General features: G+C 45.9%; 3 protein-coding genes across 5 annotated transcripts; 2 read left to right on the plus strand and 1 right to left on the minus strand.

Moving 5' to 3' along the window:
- The first annotated feature begins 325 nt into the window (after positions 1-325).
- Positions 326-6,781, plus strand: LOC114788333 (uncharacterized protein C1orf21 homolog). 3 transcript variants are annotated; one of them, XM_028976808.1, is made up of 6 exons: positions 326-523; positions 2,163-2,296; positions 4,238-4,311; positions 4,438-4,505; positions 4,713-4,773; positions 5,662-6,781. In XM_028976808.1, exons 2-6 carry the CDS (start codon positions 2,203-2,205, stop codon positions 5,698-5,700), a joined length of 336 nt encoding a protein of 111 aa, XP_028832641.1. In that variant the 5' UTR covers positions 326-523; positions 2,163-2,202; the 3' UTR covers positions 5,701-6,781. The 3 variants fall into 3 exon arrangements, with proteins under 3 accessions (XP_028832641.1, XP_028832642.1, XP_028832643.1); XM_028976809.1 differs by having other exon boundaries at positions 2,167-2,296; XM_028976810.1 differs by having other exon boundaries at positions 326-519; positions 2,167-2,296.
- A 190-nt stretch (positions 6,782-6,971) lies between these two features.
- Positions 6,972-9,358, minus strand: tsen15 (TSEN15 tRNA splicing endonuclease subunit). Its single transcript, XM_028976807.1, has 4 exons — positions 9,135-9,358; positions 8,331-8,412; positions 8,117-8,252; positions 6,972-7,239 (listed from the first exon to the last, which is right to left on the minus strand). Exons 1-4 carry the CDS (start codon positions 9,192-9,194, stop codon positions 7,071-7,073), a joined length of 447 nt encoding a protein of 148 aa, XP_028832640.1. The 5' UTR covers positions 9,195-9,358; the 3' UTR covers positions 6,972-7,070.
- Positions 9,359-13,403: 4,045 nt separating this feature from the next.
- Positions 13,404-16,003, plus strand: LOC114788434 (tubulin alpha chain-like). The gene is made up of 4 exons (XM_028977012.1): positions 13,404-13,507; positions 14,327-14,549; positions 14,698-14,846; positions 14,938-16,003. The coding sequence occupies exons 1-4, from the start codon at positions 13,505-13,507 to the stop codon at positions 15,913-15,915; spliced, it is 1,353 nt and encodes a 450-aa protein (XP_028832845.1). The 5' UTR covers positions 13,404-13,504; the 3' UTR covers positions 15,916-16,003.
- Positions 16,004-18,899: the final 2,896 nt, after the last annotated feature.

Here is an 18,899-nt window from a genome sequence, read left to right on the forward strand (position 1 = left end):
CCCGTAATCAGAAGGTTGCCGGTTCGAATCCTGATCTGCCGAGGTGCCACTGAGGTGCCACTGAGCAAAGCACCGTCCCCACACACTGCTCCCCGGGCGCCTGTCATGGTGCCCACTGCTCACTCAGGGTGATGGGTTAAATGCAGAGGACAAATTTCACTGTGTGCACCGTGTGCTGTGCTGCTGTAGTGACAATCACTTCACTATAAAAAAAATAATATCCAGGATGCCTTTTGAAATGTTTGCTCTATTTCTTACATAATGAGTGTTTCCACTCGGAAATGGAGGAATTCGTGTTTTCGGAGGTCGATTATTACGGTATGATCGCGCCGGGACGGGGATCGGCGCTCGACTGGTCGCGTCTCCCGGCCGGAACTCGCACGCAGGACGCGGGCAGCGGCGCTCGGAGCGACTCGGACCCGGACCCTTCGCCCGGCCCGCCTCGTCGGCCTCCCCGTCGCCTGCGGCCGAGCGCTGAAAAGGAAGCCCCCCCCATCCCACCCCGGGCCGGCGGGCCAGGCAGGTACCCGCGCCGCCGCCCCCCCGCCTCGTGTCCGCGGTCCTCCTTTTGTTGACGCCGCGCCGCCGCGTTCGAAAGTGCGTCAGCCGGCGCGTCGGTCGTGGGTTGTGGGGCCGGTCTTACAGGCCGGGCCGGTGCGTGGAAGCGCGTTTCGTTTTCTCGAACTGTCTTAATATCGTTTATTCTCTTACGGACAGGACGGCGCAAAAGTTTTATTCACCTTTCCGACAGTAACTGCGACTAAAAGCGTAAAACCCACAAATATTCCTGATTAAAAAGTGAAATAACGATGGAGAGGGGGGTGTATTGTCAAGGGTCTCACGACACGACATACCTCAGAACTGAAGTTTGGACTAAATTTGTATATATCGATATCGATATTTGACGTCTCCGTATCGATCCGATATCACCACGTAAAATATCGCGATATATTGCTTTATGGATATTTTCGAACACTATTGTACTGCAGCTCAGAGCCTCTTTCTCTACACACGTCATGTCATTCTTTTGCGCTTTTACTTGTGCTAATATTTAAAATAATGTGGAACATTGTTTAATTTCAATGTTTTTTTGCAGATATTTTGCAGAACAGTCAATGCAAATTGTCATAACCCAGACATTCAAAGTTTACTTTATAAGTCTACTGGATAAGGGCGTCTGATAAATGCTGTAAATGTAAATATGTGTCATATTGAATCGCTCATCAAGTTTAATTAAAATATTCATACTATCCACCACATTTTATCTCTTTTTACAGTCTGTCACATGTTGAACTTTACAGCACTCATGTAGCTTTTCTCGTCCATCGCAGCGTCTTGGTCGTTTAGTTGCATGTATTGGTTTTGCATAAACGCAATTTTATTGTGGTGCAGTTTTGACACACATCATACAACAGTTTTGTCCCAGAATTTCACAGCGGAAGTCGGTTTAAACAAGCGAGATTAGTGTTCTGTGTCCCGCGCATCACACAGCGACTTCTTGTATGGCTTTTGTCGTAGATTTATATTTAGTAAGACACGACGAGTACTACATACACGCCACGCTTGTTCATAGTTATGGGGATAACCATGTCCCGCGCAGCACGTACAGAATCGTCCTAATGAGAGCGAGGAACTCTGAGCGCCGCACCATTGGTCGAAATGAAGCGGTGTCGCTTATCGCCGTGGGGACCATGACGCCAGAGAAGTTGTAACCTGGTCTGCACTGTCCAGTAGGGCTGTTAGGAAATATGGATACAGCATAATACACTGCAATACTTTACCCGGTGATGTCGTATCGAAACAGGGACGTCAAATATCGATATTTACTCGAAAAATTCTTAACGTAACGGGATCCGCACAGATCGTACGCTCCATCCTGCATTTCAGCTCAGTTTTTACATTTTATATGTATATAAATGTATATGTACAGTATATTGTGATATAATCGTATGGTGTCCACGTATCGTATCATGCTGCCTTCAGTGGACCATGATGGAATATCGAACTCCCTCAGTCCCATTGCATGATCATCCTCCCCTGGAACGGAGTCCCTTCTTCACGTCTTCCTGCGTGGGATTTTGGTTGGAAGCCGAAAACGAGTGTTGATGGCGGGAGAGGGGGCGGAGCTCTGAGTGTTTGGTTTTTTTCTTCTCGTCCCCGAGGCAGGTCTCTGAAATGTAGAAAGCTGATGGGAGCAGAGTGATGGGCTGCGCCTCGGCCAAGCAGATGTCAGCCGTGCCCAGCGAGGAGGAGGAGGGCAGGGGGAAGGCCTACAGCAACGGCGACGCCTTCGCCGGTCAGTCCGCTCCCGCGCTCCGGCTTTTCGGCAGCGTAACAGGCGAATGTTCTGGGTTTCATATCGGCTCGGAGTCGCGCGCTGCCGTAGGAATTTTTTTGATGTGGCATCGGGTGTCCGGTTGTTCCAGATTTCGATCTGGTGAACGGAGGCGCATACCTCTACCTTTTGATTTAAACCCCACCCCTTCCTGATCTCTCAATACGATTCGTTACTTTAGTTTTATATTCTAATCCTTTTCATGACATTGTCAAGTGGAAAAGAAAGTGACGTGATTGTCATTGTGATACGCAGCAGCGCAGCACACGGTGTCACGGTGAAACGTGTCCTCTGTATTTAACAGTCACCGCTGCTAACAGTGGGAGCAGTGTGTGGGGACGGGACCTTCGTCAAGTGGACATTAGTGGCACCTTGGCGACTCGAACCCGCAACCTTCTGATTACCGAGTCTGCTTCCTTAACTGTTTGCAGCAGTGGGGCGTGGTGGGACCTGATCCCCACGATGCCCCAGCGCTGATAATTATTCCCCAGGAACCCTGGTGGCGGCGGGGGGGCGGCAGCTAATTGCTCAGAATCGCCCCCCCCGCCGCCTGTTAATGTGAATGTCACAGGAGCAGCTTCTGAAAGCATCGTTAATATGGCGGAGGAGCACACAGGCTGGCCAGAGAAGCCGGATCCAGTTTCATGCGTGTTATAAACATTTTATTAACTTGCTTGTGTCAGACATTGATAGCGAGACATTGAAGGTAAAAATCAGCGTTTTTTTTTTTTTTTCCGAATCTTTCCAATTCTGTTAGTCTATTATATACCAGACATGTTCTGAAGCAAGAGCATAAATGTTTAGAACAAACAAAACCAAAAATCCGTACCATACAGTGCATCCGTAATGTATTCACTGCTCATCACTTTTTCCACATCTTGTTATGTTGCAGCCTTATTCCAAAATCTTTTCCCTTTGAGTTCTACACACAACAACCGAGTATAACAACGTGAAAAAAGTTCACCCAATAATAGGAAGGTTCTAGAAAAATGTTCCCAGTGAGCACAGTGGCCTCCATCCTCCATAAGTGGAAGAGGTCCAAAACCACCAGGACTCTACCCAGAGCTGGCCGGCCACCTAAACTGAGCAAGAACCCAATGGTCACTCTGTCAGAGCTTCAGAGGTCCTCTGTGGACAGACATCTCTGCAGCAGTCCAGCAATCAGGCACGTTTGGGAGAGGGACCAGCCCGAAGCCGCTCTTCACACCACGAGGAACAAAACTCTCTGGTCTTTGGTATGAGTGGCAGGCGTCACGCTTGGAGGGACCCAGGCACCGCTCGTCACCAGGCCAGTACCATCCCTACCGTGGAGCATGGTGGTGGCAGCATCACGCTGTGGGGAACTGCAGTAATGTACAGCGACGTCCTGCATGAAAAGCTGCTCCAGAGCGTCTCCTGAACTCGGACTGGGCGGGCGACGACCCTAAACACACAGCCAAGATATCAAAGGGTGTCCTCGAGTGTCCCAGCCAGAGCCCAGACTTGAATCCGATTCAGCATGTCTGGAGAGATCTTAAAATGGCTCCATTGACGCTTCCCATCTCAGAGGTGCTGCTAATAAATTTGCCATAAACATCAAGCAAACATTGTCATTATGGGGTGTTATGTGTGTGTGTGAAGAATTCTTTACGGCTGTAAAGAAAATGTGGGAAAAGTGCTGCGCTGTGCATGGTGACTCCTACACCTCGATATTAAGATACTTCTCATGAAATTATATTAATAGACCCCACAGCTGACGAGAGTGTCATTTCATGAAAGGGGTATACATATTCATGTATAATTATGACCGTGGTTATCGTCGTCCCCTCTCATGCACGTACTGCTTAACATGGACGTCCCTCAGCTCCTCGTTTCCATGGCGTACAGGGAGCGGAAATGACTCTCGTCTTCTGCTTTCTGCAGATGAGTGCAAGTCAGGAGAGAAGATGAAGTGTGTGGAAGACGACAGAGTGAACACACGCAACCAGGAGAACCTGGTAAGACCTTCTGGAGGAGCAGCTCGGGACTTCATGCAGCCTGCTGTGTGTGTGTGTGTGTGTGTGTGTGTGTGTGTGTGTGTGCAGTCTCATTATTCTGTGTGTGTGTGTGTGTGTGTGTTTCAGGAGAAGAGCTCACTTTTGCACAGAGGAAAACACAAAGAGTCTCAAGGGGTTAATGGAAACAAGATCAGGTGAGGTGCCCAGAAGACCACAAAGTCCATAAATTTACTACCATCGTGTCCCTGAGCAAGACAGTTACCCCTGAGTGTCTCCAGGGGGGGACTGTCCCTGTAACTACTGGTTGTATAAGGGCGTCGGGTGAATGCTGTAAATGTAATGAAGACCTGACCGCGCCTGTAATGAACAGCGTGTCTTTTCCCTTCTTCTCTGCCTCTCAGCATCCACTCGTCCGAGAGTCAGCAGGAGTTCTTCAGGATGCTGGACGAGAAGATTGAGATGGTGAGCAGACTGCGTTAAAATACCCGCAGTAAAGCAGGCTGGGAAAACGACACTTTCTGCCACAGACGATGCAACGCGATTGACCCACAATTCAGTTTGGCGCCACATGGCGTCACCCCAATCACTTCCATTGATGCGTATTGTTACGGCCCGAGTCTCTTTCCTGCGCTTGTCTCTGAACAGTTTTAAGTATTTTAGCAAGTTTTAGGCTTAAGAAAATTTTCCTTAATTTATACTCAGTGTGTGTGAAACTGTATCTTTCGTTATTGATACGCTGGTTATCAATAAGGTGACCGAACACTCGAATAGCTTTAATAGCGTTAACATCCGCCAGTCCCTCCAGGATTTCGCGATGATCTAAAATGCCTGAGTTTGCAGCAGCATGAAAGAAGGTGAAGTGATAAATCATTGTGTGACGCGCTGAAACGTGACCCCTGTGTTTAACCGTCACCCTTGGTGAGCAGGGGCACCGTGGCGGATCGGGGTTCGAACCGGCAACCTTCGGATTACGGGGCCGTTGCCGTGAAACTGCTGAAGTAAGCCCCAGGGTGATTTGCCACGGCTGCTGCCGCATGTCTGCAACGCTCCGTGCTTTGCGGTAGAAAAATGTTTTTCGGCGTTTTCATGGCGACATTGGTGGTGCACAGTCGTGAGAAGCGCGTGCTGCGATAGGTCCAAACTTGCGCTGATTCCACAAACGTGCAAAATGTAAATCATTTGCGCTGATTGGCTGAATTTGGGTCAATTGTTCACACCATTAATTCCTGGAGCGGCTGATTTATATGGTAACATAATAACGGCACGTTTTACAAAATTAAGCTTTTTAACATTTGAAAGTCTGTTTTTACTCTGAAGTGATTTTAATTATTTGTATTTCGCTCTCTTCAGGGGCGGGACTATTGCTCAGAAGAAGACGACATGACATAGCACAACATGGCTCTGAAGCTCCACCCCCTTTCCCGCCCTCTCTCCATGGCTGTCTTACCTCATTCCTCACCCTCAGCATGGCCTGATGGGAAATGTTGTGCAGTGAAAATGACGCCGAGTCGCTTGGGGTGGAGCTTAAGCTTCCAGACTGTTCCTCCCCGTGTGCGGGGTCTGCAGGGGGTTCTCCTCCGTGAGATGTTCCGAGACACGCGTGGCCTTCCCGACCTGCCCCGGTGGCACTTATTCAGATGCATTCCTGTCTCGGCGCCGCGTCCCTGTCGTGACCCCCCCCCACTGTACTCTGCACTGCTCCCTGGGCGATTCTTACCTGCGTGGCTTATCTCTCTCCGCCAAACGAATCTGCCGAGAGGCGGCAGCCCCCGCTGCTCCCGTCCCGGAGGGGGCGCCGTGTCACGTCCTCGTTTCCTCTCGATTATAGCACTAAACTTCAGTTTTCTCTCCAGACTGCAAAGCTCAGGACACTAATGGACTCTGTTCCTGACTACGACCAGTCAAATGCCAACTCCTCTCTGTCACTCTACTTGTTGCCATAGTAACGATGTGGGACCAATTTCAGTTTCTGTGAAAAGATCTTTTTTTTTTTTTTTTATTCCTTTTCTGTACTTGGGCATTGAACGTGTGTAAAAAGGGGGCGGGTTTATTATTATTTTTTTCCTCCATGATGTGCAATTGATCCAACTGGTTGTTGACCAGAAGCGCGCAGCCGGCCTGGGGACTGAGCGTTTGAGGTAAGAGGGCAGCGGTCTGCCTGGATCTTTAAGGCGAGTCGTTGCGCCATATGAAATTGATCCCACGTGTTTAAGCCACTTTGGCGTGAAACACAGATCATGTACGCTCTATAAACCGTGCGTTCTAGTTCCGTGCTCAGATGTACGTTTTTCTTCAAATAGCATTATAATAATCATCATAATAATAATGTGTTATTAGCATGTATACCGATACATGTGCAGTATGGAATAAACCCATTAGTATTGGCACAGAGAATCCTTTATATATGGATATACGGTATCTAGACGCGTCTACGTGTTTTTCTATTGGAAAATAAAAACCTGTTTACTCAGCCGTGCCACGGTCCCTCTGAGGTAGGCTGCGGGGTGAAAGGTCGCCACTGCAGACGTGTTCCTTGCTGTACGTTTATTTTCCACATCAAGGTCATGCACGCTGAGCACGTTCCCGCACAGAAGCGGAACGGAATAGATGTAGACGTGTTGTTAACGAGCCACAACTTCACCTGATATACACACTCTGGATGACTGTCAAATGTTTAATACCACAGCGGGACCACGAAGAAGATGTGGGCGGGGTTAATAATTCCCCGCCACCAGCAGGGGGCGTCTTCAGGCCGTCAGTCAGGGAGGAACGCGCCGCTTGCGATGTTGCCGTCTTCCCTGATCCTGTATGCTGCCCGGGGGGTCGGGGGTCAAGAGGCCATCGCACATCCTCTGGTACACGATGGTAGAGTCGGACGCCACCACGGACAGCAGCGCCGCTGCACCTCGTCTCAACACGCAGCGTATCCTGCGACATCAAAAAAAAAAAGGCCTTAGAACAAACGGATGACGAGTAACTTGCTGCAGGACAGACTTGACACCCACGGCGCCACTTCCTGTCGGTACCTGATTGCACATAAGTGAGTAAAATGAAACTTAAAAGGTCCCATGACTGAACCATTTCCAGAATTAAATTAACCCGCTGGTGCTTCAAAGTTTTGCATGAAGGAGCTAAAAAAAAAAAATACATTCGTGCTCATTTTCACATCCAAATAGCGAGCAACTGCGACGCTTCACACGTGTGGAAGCCATGACGGTCGTGGAGATCATGTTTTAGGGGAGGGCCGGGAAATTCTGAGAAACGGAAGGTAACTTTCTCCCCTTGTGACGTCATAAGGGGGCAAATTCCAGATCCGACCGTCTGAGCTGCCGCTCTCTGAACGATGGTGGCCTAGCGGTTAAGGACGCGGCCCCGTAATCAGAAGGTTGTCGGGTTTGAATGCCACTGTGCAAAACACCGTCCCCACACACTGCTCCCCGGGCGCCTGTCATGGTGCCCACTGCTCACCAAGGGTGACGGTTAAATACAGAGGACACGTTTCACCTGCTGTGTATCACAATGACAATCACTTCACTTTATCATCACTTCACTTTCACAATACTCGCGTGAATACGAGTGAAATAACAGAGCGGATCTGGCCGATGGAAAGCAGCAGGCACTGACACTCCCATCAGTTTCAAAATAAAAGTCCCAATATGCAGTTTTAGTTCCTTCACCTCACCCTCTGGGTTAATTATACTGATAAGTCGATATGAAAATACAGAAATAAGAGTTTGAATGTCCACACAAATATCAGTCAGAATCCCAGTGGGAAGACTGAGAAGAACCCGACTGCAGTTCTTACTCTCTGTGGCTCAGGGTCCTGTGGGCTGGCAGGGGAAGCAGAATCTGTGGCGCTGCTCCTTCCTTCTCCTGACCTTCCAACAGAACCGCCTCCAGGTCCGAACAGGCGAAGCTCAACACCTCCTTCCACCGGCGCACTGCAAGACACCGCAGAGGATGAACCCTGGCGGGGGATGCACGGCGGGAGCCCAGTCAAAAACAGGACCACAGCTCACCTTCTGTGAGGTCAAGGTAGACGAGGAACGCGGCGTGAATCTGAGCGCTGTCCCCCACTTCCAGCTGCATCATATCCTGGTACTGCAAACACATTCACATTGACAGCATTTACCAGGCGCCCTTATCCAGAGTAGTAACAGGGACAGTCCCCCCCTGGAGACACTCAGGGTTAAGTGTCCTGCTCAGGGACACGATGGTAGTAAGTGGGGTTTGAACCTGGGTCTTCTGGTTCATAGGTGAGTGTGTTACCCGCTAGGCCCCTACCACCCAAACACACACTCGCCCAAGTTCGTAACAACATCCAGCTCTTCCCCCTCCCAATATGAGTTGGGGCCCCATAATCAGAAGGTTGCGGGTTCGAATCCCGATCCACCAAGGTGCCACTGAGCACCATCCCCACACACTGGTCCCTGGGCGCCTGTCATGGTGCCCAATGCTGACACTTCACGACAGTCACTTCCCAGACTTCCAACAGCAAACATTCCAGTCGGTCTACACTTTAATCGACTGTCAAACATCGAACAAGTATTTACATTTACGCCCTGATCAAGAGCGACTTTCACCATCATGTCCCCAAAGTTCTCCACCTGATCACTCATCAGTTGACAGTTGGAGAGACCGATTAAGGTCACTCTTTTAAATTACATGTTTTTTTACACTTTTTACAGATTGTTCAGGAAGGGACTATTTCAGAAGACCTTTAATTAATTTAACACTGCTGTATACATGGATAAATGTCAGAAGTAGAACGTTTCTCCCCGGGTTCGAGCCCCGCTTCCGGGACGTTTACCCGGCTCTCTCACCGCGGGGTGCCGCAGGATCCAGTCGGAGGGAAGCGGCGTCTGGCCCGTAACGCCGGACATGTCGGTTCGGAAACGTTCACGACCCCCCGGCGTGGGTGAACCACGCGGGATCTGTGAAAGGGTCTGGCTGGCTGCAGCCACTGTGGAGCGCCACAGTAGGCGGAAACACGTGACTTCCAAAGTAGGCAGAAACACGTGACCTCCACAGTAGGCGGAAACACGTGACCTCCACAGTAGGCGGAAACAGTGGAAACTTTTTTTCCCTCTCTTTTATTTATTTATTTATTTATTTATTTAGGATTAACCTTTTATTTAGTGTTACAAAATACAAGGCACATTTGACATATTAAGGAATGTCTTCAGAACATTCACACTGAGCACAAAATAGTACAATATATTACCTAGACAATACCTAGACAATATATTTACCTAGACAACTCGCAGCTCTCTCCTTCTGCAACAGCCCGCAACCTTGGGGTAACAATAGACAACCAACTCTCCTTCTCAACTCACATCAGCAATCTTTCCCGCTCATGTAGATTCCTTCTCTACAATATCAGACGAATTCGCCCTTACCTGTCAACCCAGGCCACCCAACTACTGGTTCAGTCCTTAGTAATCTCACGACTGGACTACTGTAACTCCCTTCTAGCTGGTCTACCACTATGTACCATCCGACCTCTTCAACTCATACAAAATGCAGCAGCACGACTGATCTTCAACCTTCCCAAATTCTCCCACACCGCCCCTCTGCTACGCTCCCTCCACCGGCTCCCAGTAGCTGCACGCATCAGGTTCAAAATACTGATGCTGGCCTACAAAGCCAAACATGGAGCAGCACCATCCTACCTCACAGCCCTTATTACACCTCGCACTGCACCTGGTATACTCCGAGCCTCCAGTACTGCTCGCCTGGTCCCTCCATCTCTGAAGGTAAAAGGAAAACATTAATATAGACTCTTCTCCGTCTTGGCCCCTCGGTGGTGGAATGAACTTCCCCTCGAGGTCAGAACAGCTCAGTCACTGAGCACCTTCAAACGACAGCTCAAGACCTTCCTCTTTAAAGAATACTTAGATTAAATTGTAATTTTCTTGTTGTCGAACTTTGTGTACAGAATCTACAACAGAGTGAACTAAATAGATGTATTCATAGTTGGGGTCCTAGTGAACCGGAATTGATCTCTTCATCGATGGTAACTTGAAAGCACGTTGTAAGTCGCTCTGGATAAGGGCATCTGGTAAATGCCGTAAATGTAAATGTAAATGTAAATGTAAATATTACAACCAATATCACCATAACAAGAAATTAAAAATGAATAAATAGAATACAAAATAATAATAAAACAAAAACAAAAAAAACCAACAAAAAAAACCCCAGCAAAACCATTCAATGAAGAAACGTAGCTTAACATGGAAAACAAAAAACACTGATAGTTGTTGTTTGCAAGAAGACTTCCAGTTCTTATATTAAGTTGTCTATACATTGGTATAATAATTGGGCTTTAGTATTTTTACAGTGACTTAGCACTTCCTTGAATAAATTTATTTCATTTGCAAAAATTTGGAAAACGGGGGTGATTTTTTGGAAACAGTGGATCGTAAATGTTGGTACAGAGTCATTCATATACAAATGTGCTGTTAATAATTTAGCAAACTGATCATGTCGGCACTTTGCATGCGTTACAACATGGAAATATTTTAAACGATTTTTTAAAACTTTTTTATCGTGCTCCATGGCAGGTAAACACACGTTTATTTCCTTGCCCTGGTCTCTAAACCACATTTTGCCTTAGAATATGATTTATTGTTGGCATATAGTAGTCAGTTTATTGTATTTGTTTTTTGCTTCTTATTGAACAAATTCACTTCACTACTTTTCACTGTAACATCAATGTACATTGTTCCATTTACTGCATATTGCACTTTATTCATGTCTTTCATTCCACCTGCATCAACATTGTAAAGTACTTCACAAAGAGATTTATATATTTTTAAATACTCCTATTCTCTGTTCTATTCTCTACTGCTTTTTATTGACCAGTTTTAGTTAAATTGTATGTCACAAATAAAATAATCTTGTATTTCTTTCTCTCCAAATCTTCATTTGGTTCTTTCACGTTATTCTGCTAAATCATTATCACAAAGCACAATGGTTTTAAACAGTAATTGTTGCCAGTGTAACATTGAAAAACCATTATTACATGCTAAGTGTATTGTGTTATTTCTGCCAAAACCTGAACTGGCTTCTTTTTTCTTTGTTATGATATCAAATGTATTTGATCTCATAACTTAATCTGTTGTCCAGTACATTTTCTCTGCTCCATCTATGTGGTCAGTGGAATAAGGGTCTCAGCATAATGTAGCATCACAATAGTTCAAATGTGTATGTGGTGTTTATCTGCTTTTCTCTTTGTTTTAGATGCACATATCAATCTGTAATTCTGCGTCAAAGCCAGCATTTCAGGAACATGTTGCAGAAGACTCTTTCACTGCCCTCTGTACCCCACTTTCAGCCCTACTGTCATGGCAAAAATTGAGCAACATATAAATGGTCATATTAAAAATGCTTTGCCTTTCAAAGGTATGTTGATATTAAATTTAATGTATAGTTCTATATATAAATATATACAGCACTTCTGCACTCTCTTTGTTGACTTAAAAGCTGCTAATCACATTGTACAGTTCAGTGCATTCATCAATCGTTTGTGCGATTACATGAATGCAAAAAGCTGCGATTTAAATGATTAGTACATGGATTGGATCGGCGACATATCCGATTCATTCTCTCAAAGTTTGCGAGCAGACTGAAGTTTCACTTCAGTCGGATGTGACGTGTTTGGTTGTACGTCAACGTCGCCGCCATATTGCGATAGGCTCTGCTGTGGCGTGAAGCATATACATGTCTATGGAGAGAAGTGCATAAAAATGCATCACTCTTGTGCTGCTTGGGGCTGTACAAACCGCTGTACGCTCCAAACCAGATCCCGGGGGGTTACATGTCATAGGTAAGGCTGGACAATTGTTTTGAATATATTTGGCCATTATAAATCCCGTTTTATAAGTCTTAACCTTAGCTAAGCTAGGCTAAGATAGCGAAGCTATGCATTCCTGTGTTCAATTCAGCCTCCAAACAACGTTTTGGCTAAACGTAGGCATTAACTATTTAGACTGTTCTTAGCTGTTTAGTTAACTTTCTCAAACTCTGAAGGTTTCCTAAAGAAATTCACCTCAGTTTACAAATCTTAACCTTAGCTAAGCTAGGCAATGTTAGCAAAGCTATGCATCCCTGTGTTCAAGTCAGCCTCCAAACAATGTTTTGGTTAAATGTAACTATAATACGGGATTTTATAATGGCCAAATATAATCAAAACAGTTGTTTAGCCTTACCAGGGTTTGTCGTTGTAAAGAGTTTTTTGTGATTTATTTAATTTGGTAGAATATTGTATTTTGAACTGGGCATTTTAGGTTGTTATAAGTAGTTTGTATGTTTCACTTTGAAATGAAACATTTCACTATTAGTATGTGACTTTTCATTGATATACAAGCAAGTGTCCTTTATCATATCGCATATCGCAATATTGATCTCAATAATTGCAACCCTACTTTTTCCATGTTCATACTACTAGAAATTAAAATGAAAGATTACAATGTAAATGTAACAGTATTGTTTATACTTGCAACTTTAAAATAAAGAGCTTACAGCTGCTATTAACAGTAATGTATTACCTTGCAATCAATCATATTTTTATACATTTTACACATAAAAAAACATTGTTAATTAGAACCACGTTTATTTCTCAGTAACATGAACACTAACAAAAACGCATTTTTTTTTCGCTGTCAAAGTCGATTTGTTTTTAATGTATCTTTTAAGTACATCCTGTATTTTTTAAACCTTTTATTCCAATATAATGCAATACGGGATACAACACAAAAACAACAATTTTGAAGTCACGAGTATCCGCCTACTGTGAAGGTGACGTATTTCCGCCTACTGTGAAGGTGACGTATTTCCGCCTACTGTGGAGCTCCACAGTGGCTGCAGCCAGATGCCCTGGGGAGATTCTGGCGCTTTTTTTTGTTCTGCGCTTGCGCATGTGGCCGCAGTAGGATATTTCAGTGGGTTAGATGACGCGTTAAAAAAGGCCGAAGCTTCCCATTGGTGAAAAAAGGTAATAGGCGGGGCTGGCTGTCTGGCAGCCTGCAATGAGAGGCTTCTCGAGCTGTCTATCGCAGTAGCCCCGCCCATTAAACCTTTCCCGCCAATAGCGTCGCCCCGTATATAAGCGCAGCGATGCGACGCTAGCGAACCACTTCCTTCATAGTCGGAGTCTTCGCTGTCGGGCGGAAGGAACAAAGAATCGACGAAAATGGTGCGTGTCTCTCTCGCTCGGCTTTTAGGAACCGCTTATTTTGGTTAATGGGTGGATTTATTGCCCCCGATAATGGTTTGAGAAGGCCAGCGAGAAGTTAATTCAAGTGGGTGGTGGGTGCCGCGCCCTGCGTTCTTCCCGCTCGCAGCTGTGCGTCATCTCCGTTTTCATCTCCGAGTCCAGTTTTAGTAAATAATTGAAAATGTTTTTATTTAAAAAAAATATATATAAAATCTCGCGGGGCTACTGGTGTCCAAGCTAACATTTAGCGATTTTACTAGGCCCTTCATGTGCGATTCTTCGCTGCTATCCGCGTGTCATGTGCTAAGTATAGGATCCTTACTGTTATTATAACCTGGAAAATTCATGGTATTTTTTTAAAGAGAATTTTCCAAGCCCTGAGAAGTAGTACGCAGGTCTCACGTAAGAGACGTTTTTCTACGTTTCCAACTAGAACGGTATCTGTACTAGATGTCCGCTGGTGAGCCACGTCACGTGGTCCTGCCTGCGACGCTCCCATGTTCCGGAGCGCAGTCACGTGACTTCTTTTAAAACTACAGCTGGTCTGTGCCCGGACCTGATGGAGGCCATTTTACTCGGGCGAGCTGGAACTGCGTCGTTTCACTTCAACTTTAGTTGAACATTTTCCGGGATCTTAGAGTCATGAAAATTTGTTAGTAATTGAGAACATGGAAATTCTTTTGTGAAACCGTAAGACTAGTGTTAAATGAGCTATGCATATTATAATCACATGAATAATTGATTACTGAGCCTCCTGATATGTTTTCACTTATTCACTGTTTTCCATTTGGCCTTCAGCGTGAATGTATTTCCATCCATGTCGGCCAAGCCGGAGCTCAGATGGGCAATGCATGCTGGGAGCTGTACTGTCTGGAGCATGGAATCCAGCCTGATGGTCAGATGCCCAGTGATAAGACCATTGGAGGTGGAGACGACTCCTTCAACACCTTCTTTAGCGAGACTGGTGCTGGTAAACACGTCCCACGTGCTGTCTTCGTGGACCTGGAGCCAACAGTCATTGGTAAACTCTACTTCAGATATAAATTATACCAAAAAGTTGGATTTTTATTTTTTTCCCCCCATTCTGCTGATTTCTTTTTAAAAATCCTGTTTCTTTTTATTTAATTGCTTTTGTTAATATGATTTTTATTTCGGCCCCTCCCCTTCAGATGAGGTTCGCACAGGTACCTACAGGCAGCTTTTCCACCCAGAGCAGCTCATAACTGGGAAGGAGGACGCTGCAAACAATTATGCTCGTGGCCACTACACGATCGGCAAAGAAATCATTGATATGGTTCTTGACCGTGTCCGCAAGCTGGTATGTGTTTTTTATTAATTTTTCAACGTTTTTCTGTAGTTTATTTATTTATTTTTTAATGTGTGCATTTCTTTCCTGTTTTGTTTCTTAGGCTGACCAGTGTACTGGGCTCCAGGGCTTCCTGATCTTCCACAGTTTTGGTGGAGGAACTGGCTCTGGTTTCACCTCCTTGTTAATGGAGCGTCTCTCTGTTGACTATGGTAAGAAGTCCAAACTGGAGTTTGCGGTCTACCCAGCTCCTCAGGTGTCCACTGCTGTGGTTGAGCCTTACAACTCCATCCTGACCACCCACACCACCCTGGAGCACTCCGACTGTGCCTTCATGGTCGACAACGAAGCCATCTATGACATCTGTCGCAGAAACCTAGACATTGAGCGTCCCACCTACACCAACCTCAACCGGCTCATCGGCCAGATTGTGTCCTCCATCACCGCCTCCCTGCGCTTTGATGGCGCCCTGAACGTGGACCTGACCGAGTTTCAGACCAACCTGGTGCCGTACCCCCGCATCCACTTCCCCCTGGCCACCTACGCCCCGGTTATCTCTGCTGAGAAGGCCTACCATGAGCAGCTGTCCGTAGCCGACATCACCAATGCTTGCTTTGAGCCAGCCAACCAGATGGTGAAGTGTGACCCACGCCACGGGAAGTACATGGCCTGCTGCCTGCTGTACCGTGGCGACGTGGTGCCCAAGGACGTCAACTCTGCCATCGCCACCATCAAAACCAAGCGCACCATTCAGTTTGTGGACTGGTGTCCCACTGGCTTCAAGGTGGGCATCAACTACCAGCCCCCCACTGTGGTGCCCGGTGGAGACCTGGCCAAGGTGCAGAGGGCGGTGTGCATGCTGAGCAACACCACCGCCATCGCCGAAGCCTGGGCCCGGCTGGACCACAAGTTTGACCTGATGTACGCCAAGAGGGCCTTCGTGCACTGGTATGTGGGAGAGGGTATGGAGGAGGGCGAGTTCTCCGAGGCCAGAGAAGACATGGCTGCCCTGGAGAAGGATTATGAAGAAGTGGGCACTGACAGTGTTGGAGAGGAAGATGAAGAGGGAGAGGAATATTGAAGGGTTTTCAAGGCTGATCAAGTTCAAGTGTTTTTTGTTTTGTGTTGTGTGACTTCTTTTTACTTCAATACATATTAATGTCTAAAAATTGGTGTTTGTCTTATTTTCATTATAAAGTGCTGCCTTTCTCTGTCCACAATGATGTTTTAGTCTCTAGAAAGCTTTATATATGTCTTGCTGAAGAACTGCGTCTAGGAGCCTGAACAGGCTGATCATGGAGGGTTGCTCTGTCTGTTAACCTTCCAACGCACGTCACCACGCCCACAGTCTCGTCTTTCATGGCTGCGGGTTTATAAACTGGGGGGACAGTTGTCCCTGCAGCGCTCCGTACAAGCTGGCAAGTGAAGACCTGGAGCCCGGGACGGTTTAGTTGGGACCTTGATTATAGATGTTGGGGACTGTAGGACCGGTCAGTGTCCACCCGTTTTTTACTGATTACTGATTTTACTGATTACTGATTTTACTGATTAATTACTGATAAATTTAAAATGTAATTATTACTGATTAACTATGCCTACTGATTTTATAAAACACATTTACATTAATCCACACCAATCTAAAGCAACATAAAAAGCACTGCATGTTTCATCAGGGACCAAATAAATGACATCATTTACAGCATTTATCAGATGCTCTTATCCAGAGCACCTTACAGTCAGTAGTTACAGGGACAGTCCCCCCCTGGAGACACTCAGGGTTAAGTGTCTTGCTCAGGGACACGATGGTAGTAAGCGGGATTTGAACCCGGGTCTTCTGGTTCATAGGCGAGTGTGTTACCCACTAGGCTACTACCACCCTGCACAATGATGCAGTTGCATCACTTCACAAACAATTTTAGTCACATTAAAGTACTAAATAAGTATAAGTGTATTCAAATACATTTTATTTTTGTATATTTTTCCATTTGCATGAGGAATAAAACTACATTTATGACAGTGGAATTGAGTTAAAGAGCCTATTTGTGGTAAAATAAGGGGGTAAGAAATACACTCTTGACTAGTGCTTCTCCCACAATCCTTCATTTCCAATAGAACTGAGCTGCTGAAGGCGCTCTGGAGTTATGAGAACGAATACTTAAATACTTGAGAACATGACACTACATGGGTCATTTTTGGATTACAGTTACTAGAAGCCTACAGGTCTGGGAAATGGGCAGGCTACTCCATAGCATCAATGCCTTCATCTTGCAGGAACTGCTGAGACACTCCAGCCACATGTCATTAATGTCATTGTCATTAGGAGGAACCCAGGGCCAACCGCACCAGCATATGGTCTCACAAGGGGTCTGAGGATCTCATCTCGGTACCTAATGGCAGTCAGGCCACCTCTGGCGAGCACATGGAAGGCTGTGCATTGATGTTCCATCCTGGATGAGCTGCACTACCTGAACCACTTGATCTGGGTTGTAGACTCCGTCTCCTGCTACCACTAGAGTGAAAGAACCACCAGCATTCAAAAGGGACCAAACCATCAGCCAGAGAGCATAGGATCTGAGAAGTGGTCTGTGGTCACCACCTGCAGGACCACGCCTTTATTGGAGACGTCTTGCTAATCGCCTATTATTTCTACCTGTCCATTCCATTTTTTGAGCAGTGTATAATTAGATGCAAAAAAGGAGGATAGAAATGAGCCTCAAGGTTCCCCAGATGTTGGTGATGCTATAAATACACAAAATAAATGCACAAACCCTCACTGAGTGTGATGTCAGTGTGACTAAATGCAGGATTTTTATATGATAAAAAGTCATGCACCAGAACCTGTGTCCAAGTCTATTTAATTACTGTTGCTGTTGAACAGTGCTGAGCAGTTGGTGTATGGACCTGCAGTGCATGTTTGTGGGCAGGGGGCGTGGTACCTGCGGAAGTCCAACAGAGGGCGGGTCAGCTGAGGAAGTGGAACTGAGTGCGGGTTCGAGTTTCCAGGGTCTGAACGTTCTTTAGATAGGAACTCCGCACCAGGAAGTCTTTGCACCAGATATGCTCAGACACCAAAATTACCTATAAACCAGGCATACAATTAACAAATTAAAATCATGGCATAGTAGTACCAATGCAGATGCCTGTGTTAGCATTAGAAAGCAGGGCGAGATAAGTCATGTGCTTGATTGATTTGCCAGATGCATGTCACATGGTCAGTTTTCAGTTGCTCAAACCTCCAGTTACCATTCTGTAATTGTGCACACAGGCAGGGTGCACAATTAACTCATAGATGTGGTAGAGAGAAGAGCCTTCGTCAGGCCAGTAGCAACCACACTGCTTCTCTCCATCCTCTAAAAGTGGCGTCATCATTACAATAACTGTACAGCCGTTCTCCCAAACCATCTACACACACACACACACACGTCAACACACATTTACATACACTAGAGGCCATAGTTTTGGGCCCAACCTTATTCTGATTCATCTAAATGTAATTACAAATGCAAGAGTCATCAAACTAACCAGTGTGTATGTGTGTGTTTGTGTGTGTGAGTGTATGTTTGTGTGTGTATGTGTGTGTATGCGTGTATGTGTGTGTGAGTGTGTGTATGTGTGAGTGTGTGTGTGTGTGTGTGTGTGTGTATGTGTGTGTTTATGCGTGTGTGTGAGTGTGTGTTTGTGCGTGTGTGTATGTATGTATGTATGTGTGTATATGTGCGTGTGTGTATATAAGTGTATGTGTGTATGTGTGTGTGTGTTTATGCGTGTGTGTGTATGTATGTATGTGTGTGTGTGTGTGTGTGTGTGTATGTGTGTATATAAGTGTATGTGTGTGTGAGTGTGTGTGCATGTGTGTGTGTGTGTGTTTGTGTGTGTGAGTGTGTGTGTGTGTTTGTGTGTGTGTGTGTGTGTGTGTGAGCGTGTGTGTATGTGTGTGTATGTGTGTGTGTGTATGCGTGTGTGTGGGTGTATGTGTATGTGTGTGTGTGAGTGTGTATGTGTGTGTTTATGCGTGTGTGTGTATGTATGTATATATGTGTGTGTGTGTGTATGTGTGTATATAAG

The sequence above is a fragment of the Denticeps clupeoides genome, chromosome 4 (genome assembly GCF_900700375.1).
Source record: "Denticeps clupeoides chromosome 4, fDenClu1.1, whole genome shotgun sequence".
NCBI classification, from domain to species: domain Eukaryota; kingdom Metazoa; phylum Chordata; class Actinopteri; order Clupeiformes; family Denticipitidae; genus Denticeps; species Denticeps clupeoides.

Coding starts and splice junctions, on each gene's coding strand:
- LOC114788333 (XM_028976808.1), top strand. CDS start 2,203: ATGGGCTGCGCCTCGGCCAAGCAGATGTCAGCCGTGCCCAGCGAGGAG. Junction 4,312..4,437: donor CACGCAACCAGGAGAACCTG/GTAAGACCTTCT, acceptor TGTGTGTTTCAG/GAGAAGAGCTCACTTTTGCA. Junction 4,774..5,661: donor TGGACGAGAAGATTGAGATG/GTGAGCAGACTG, acceptor CGCTCTCTTCAG/GGGCGGGACTATTGCTCAGA.
- tsen15 (XM_028976807.1), bottom strand. CDS start 9,194: ATGTCCGGCGTTACGGGCCAGACGCCGCTTCCCTCCGACTGGATCCTG. Junction 8,253..8,330: donor CTACCTTGACCTCACAGAAG/GTGAGCTGTGGT, acceptor GGTGTCTTGCAG/TGCGCCGGTGGAAGGAGGTG. Junction 7,240..8,116: donor AGGACCCTGAGCCACAGAGA/GTAAGAACTGCA, acceptor TTGATGTCGCAG/GATACGCTGCGTGTTGAGAC.
- LOC114788434 (XM_028977012.1), top strand. Junction 14,550..14,697: donor CCTGGAGCCAACAGTCATTG/GTAAACTCTACT, acceptor CCTCCCCTTCAG/ATGAGGTTCGCACAGGTACC. Junction 14,847..14,937: donor TTGACCGTGTCCGCAAGCTG/GTATGTGTTTTT, acceptor TTTGTTTCTTAG/GCTGACCAGTGTACTGGGCT.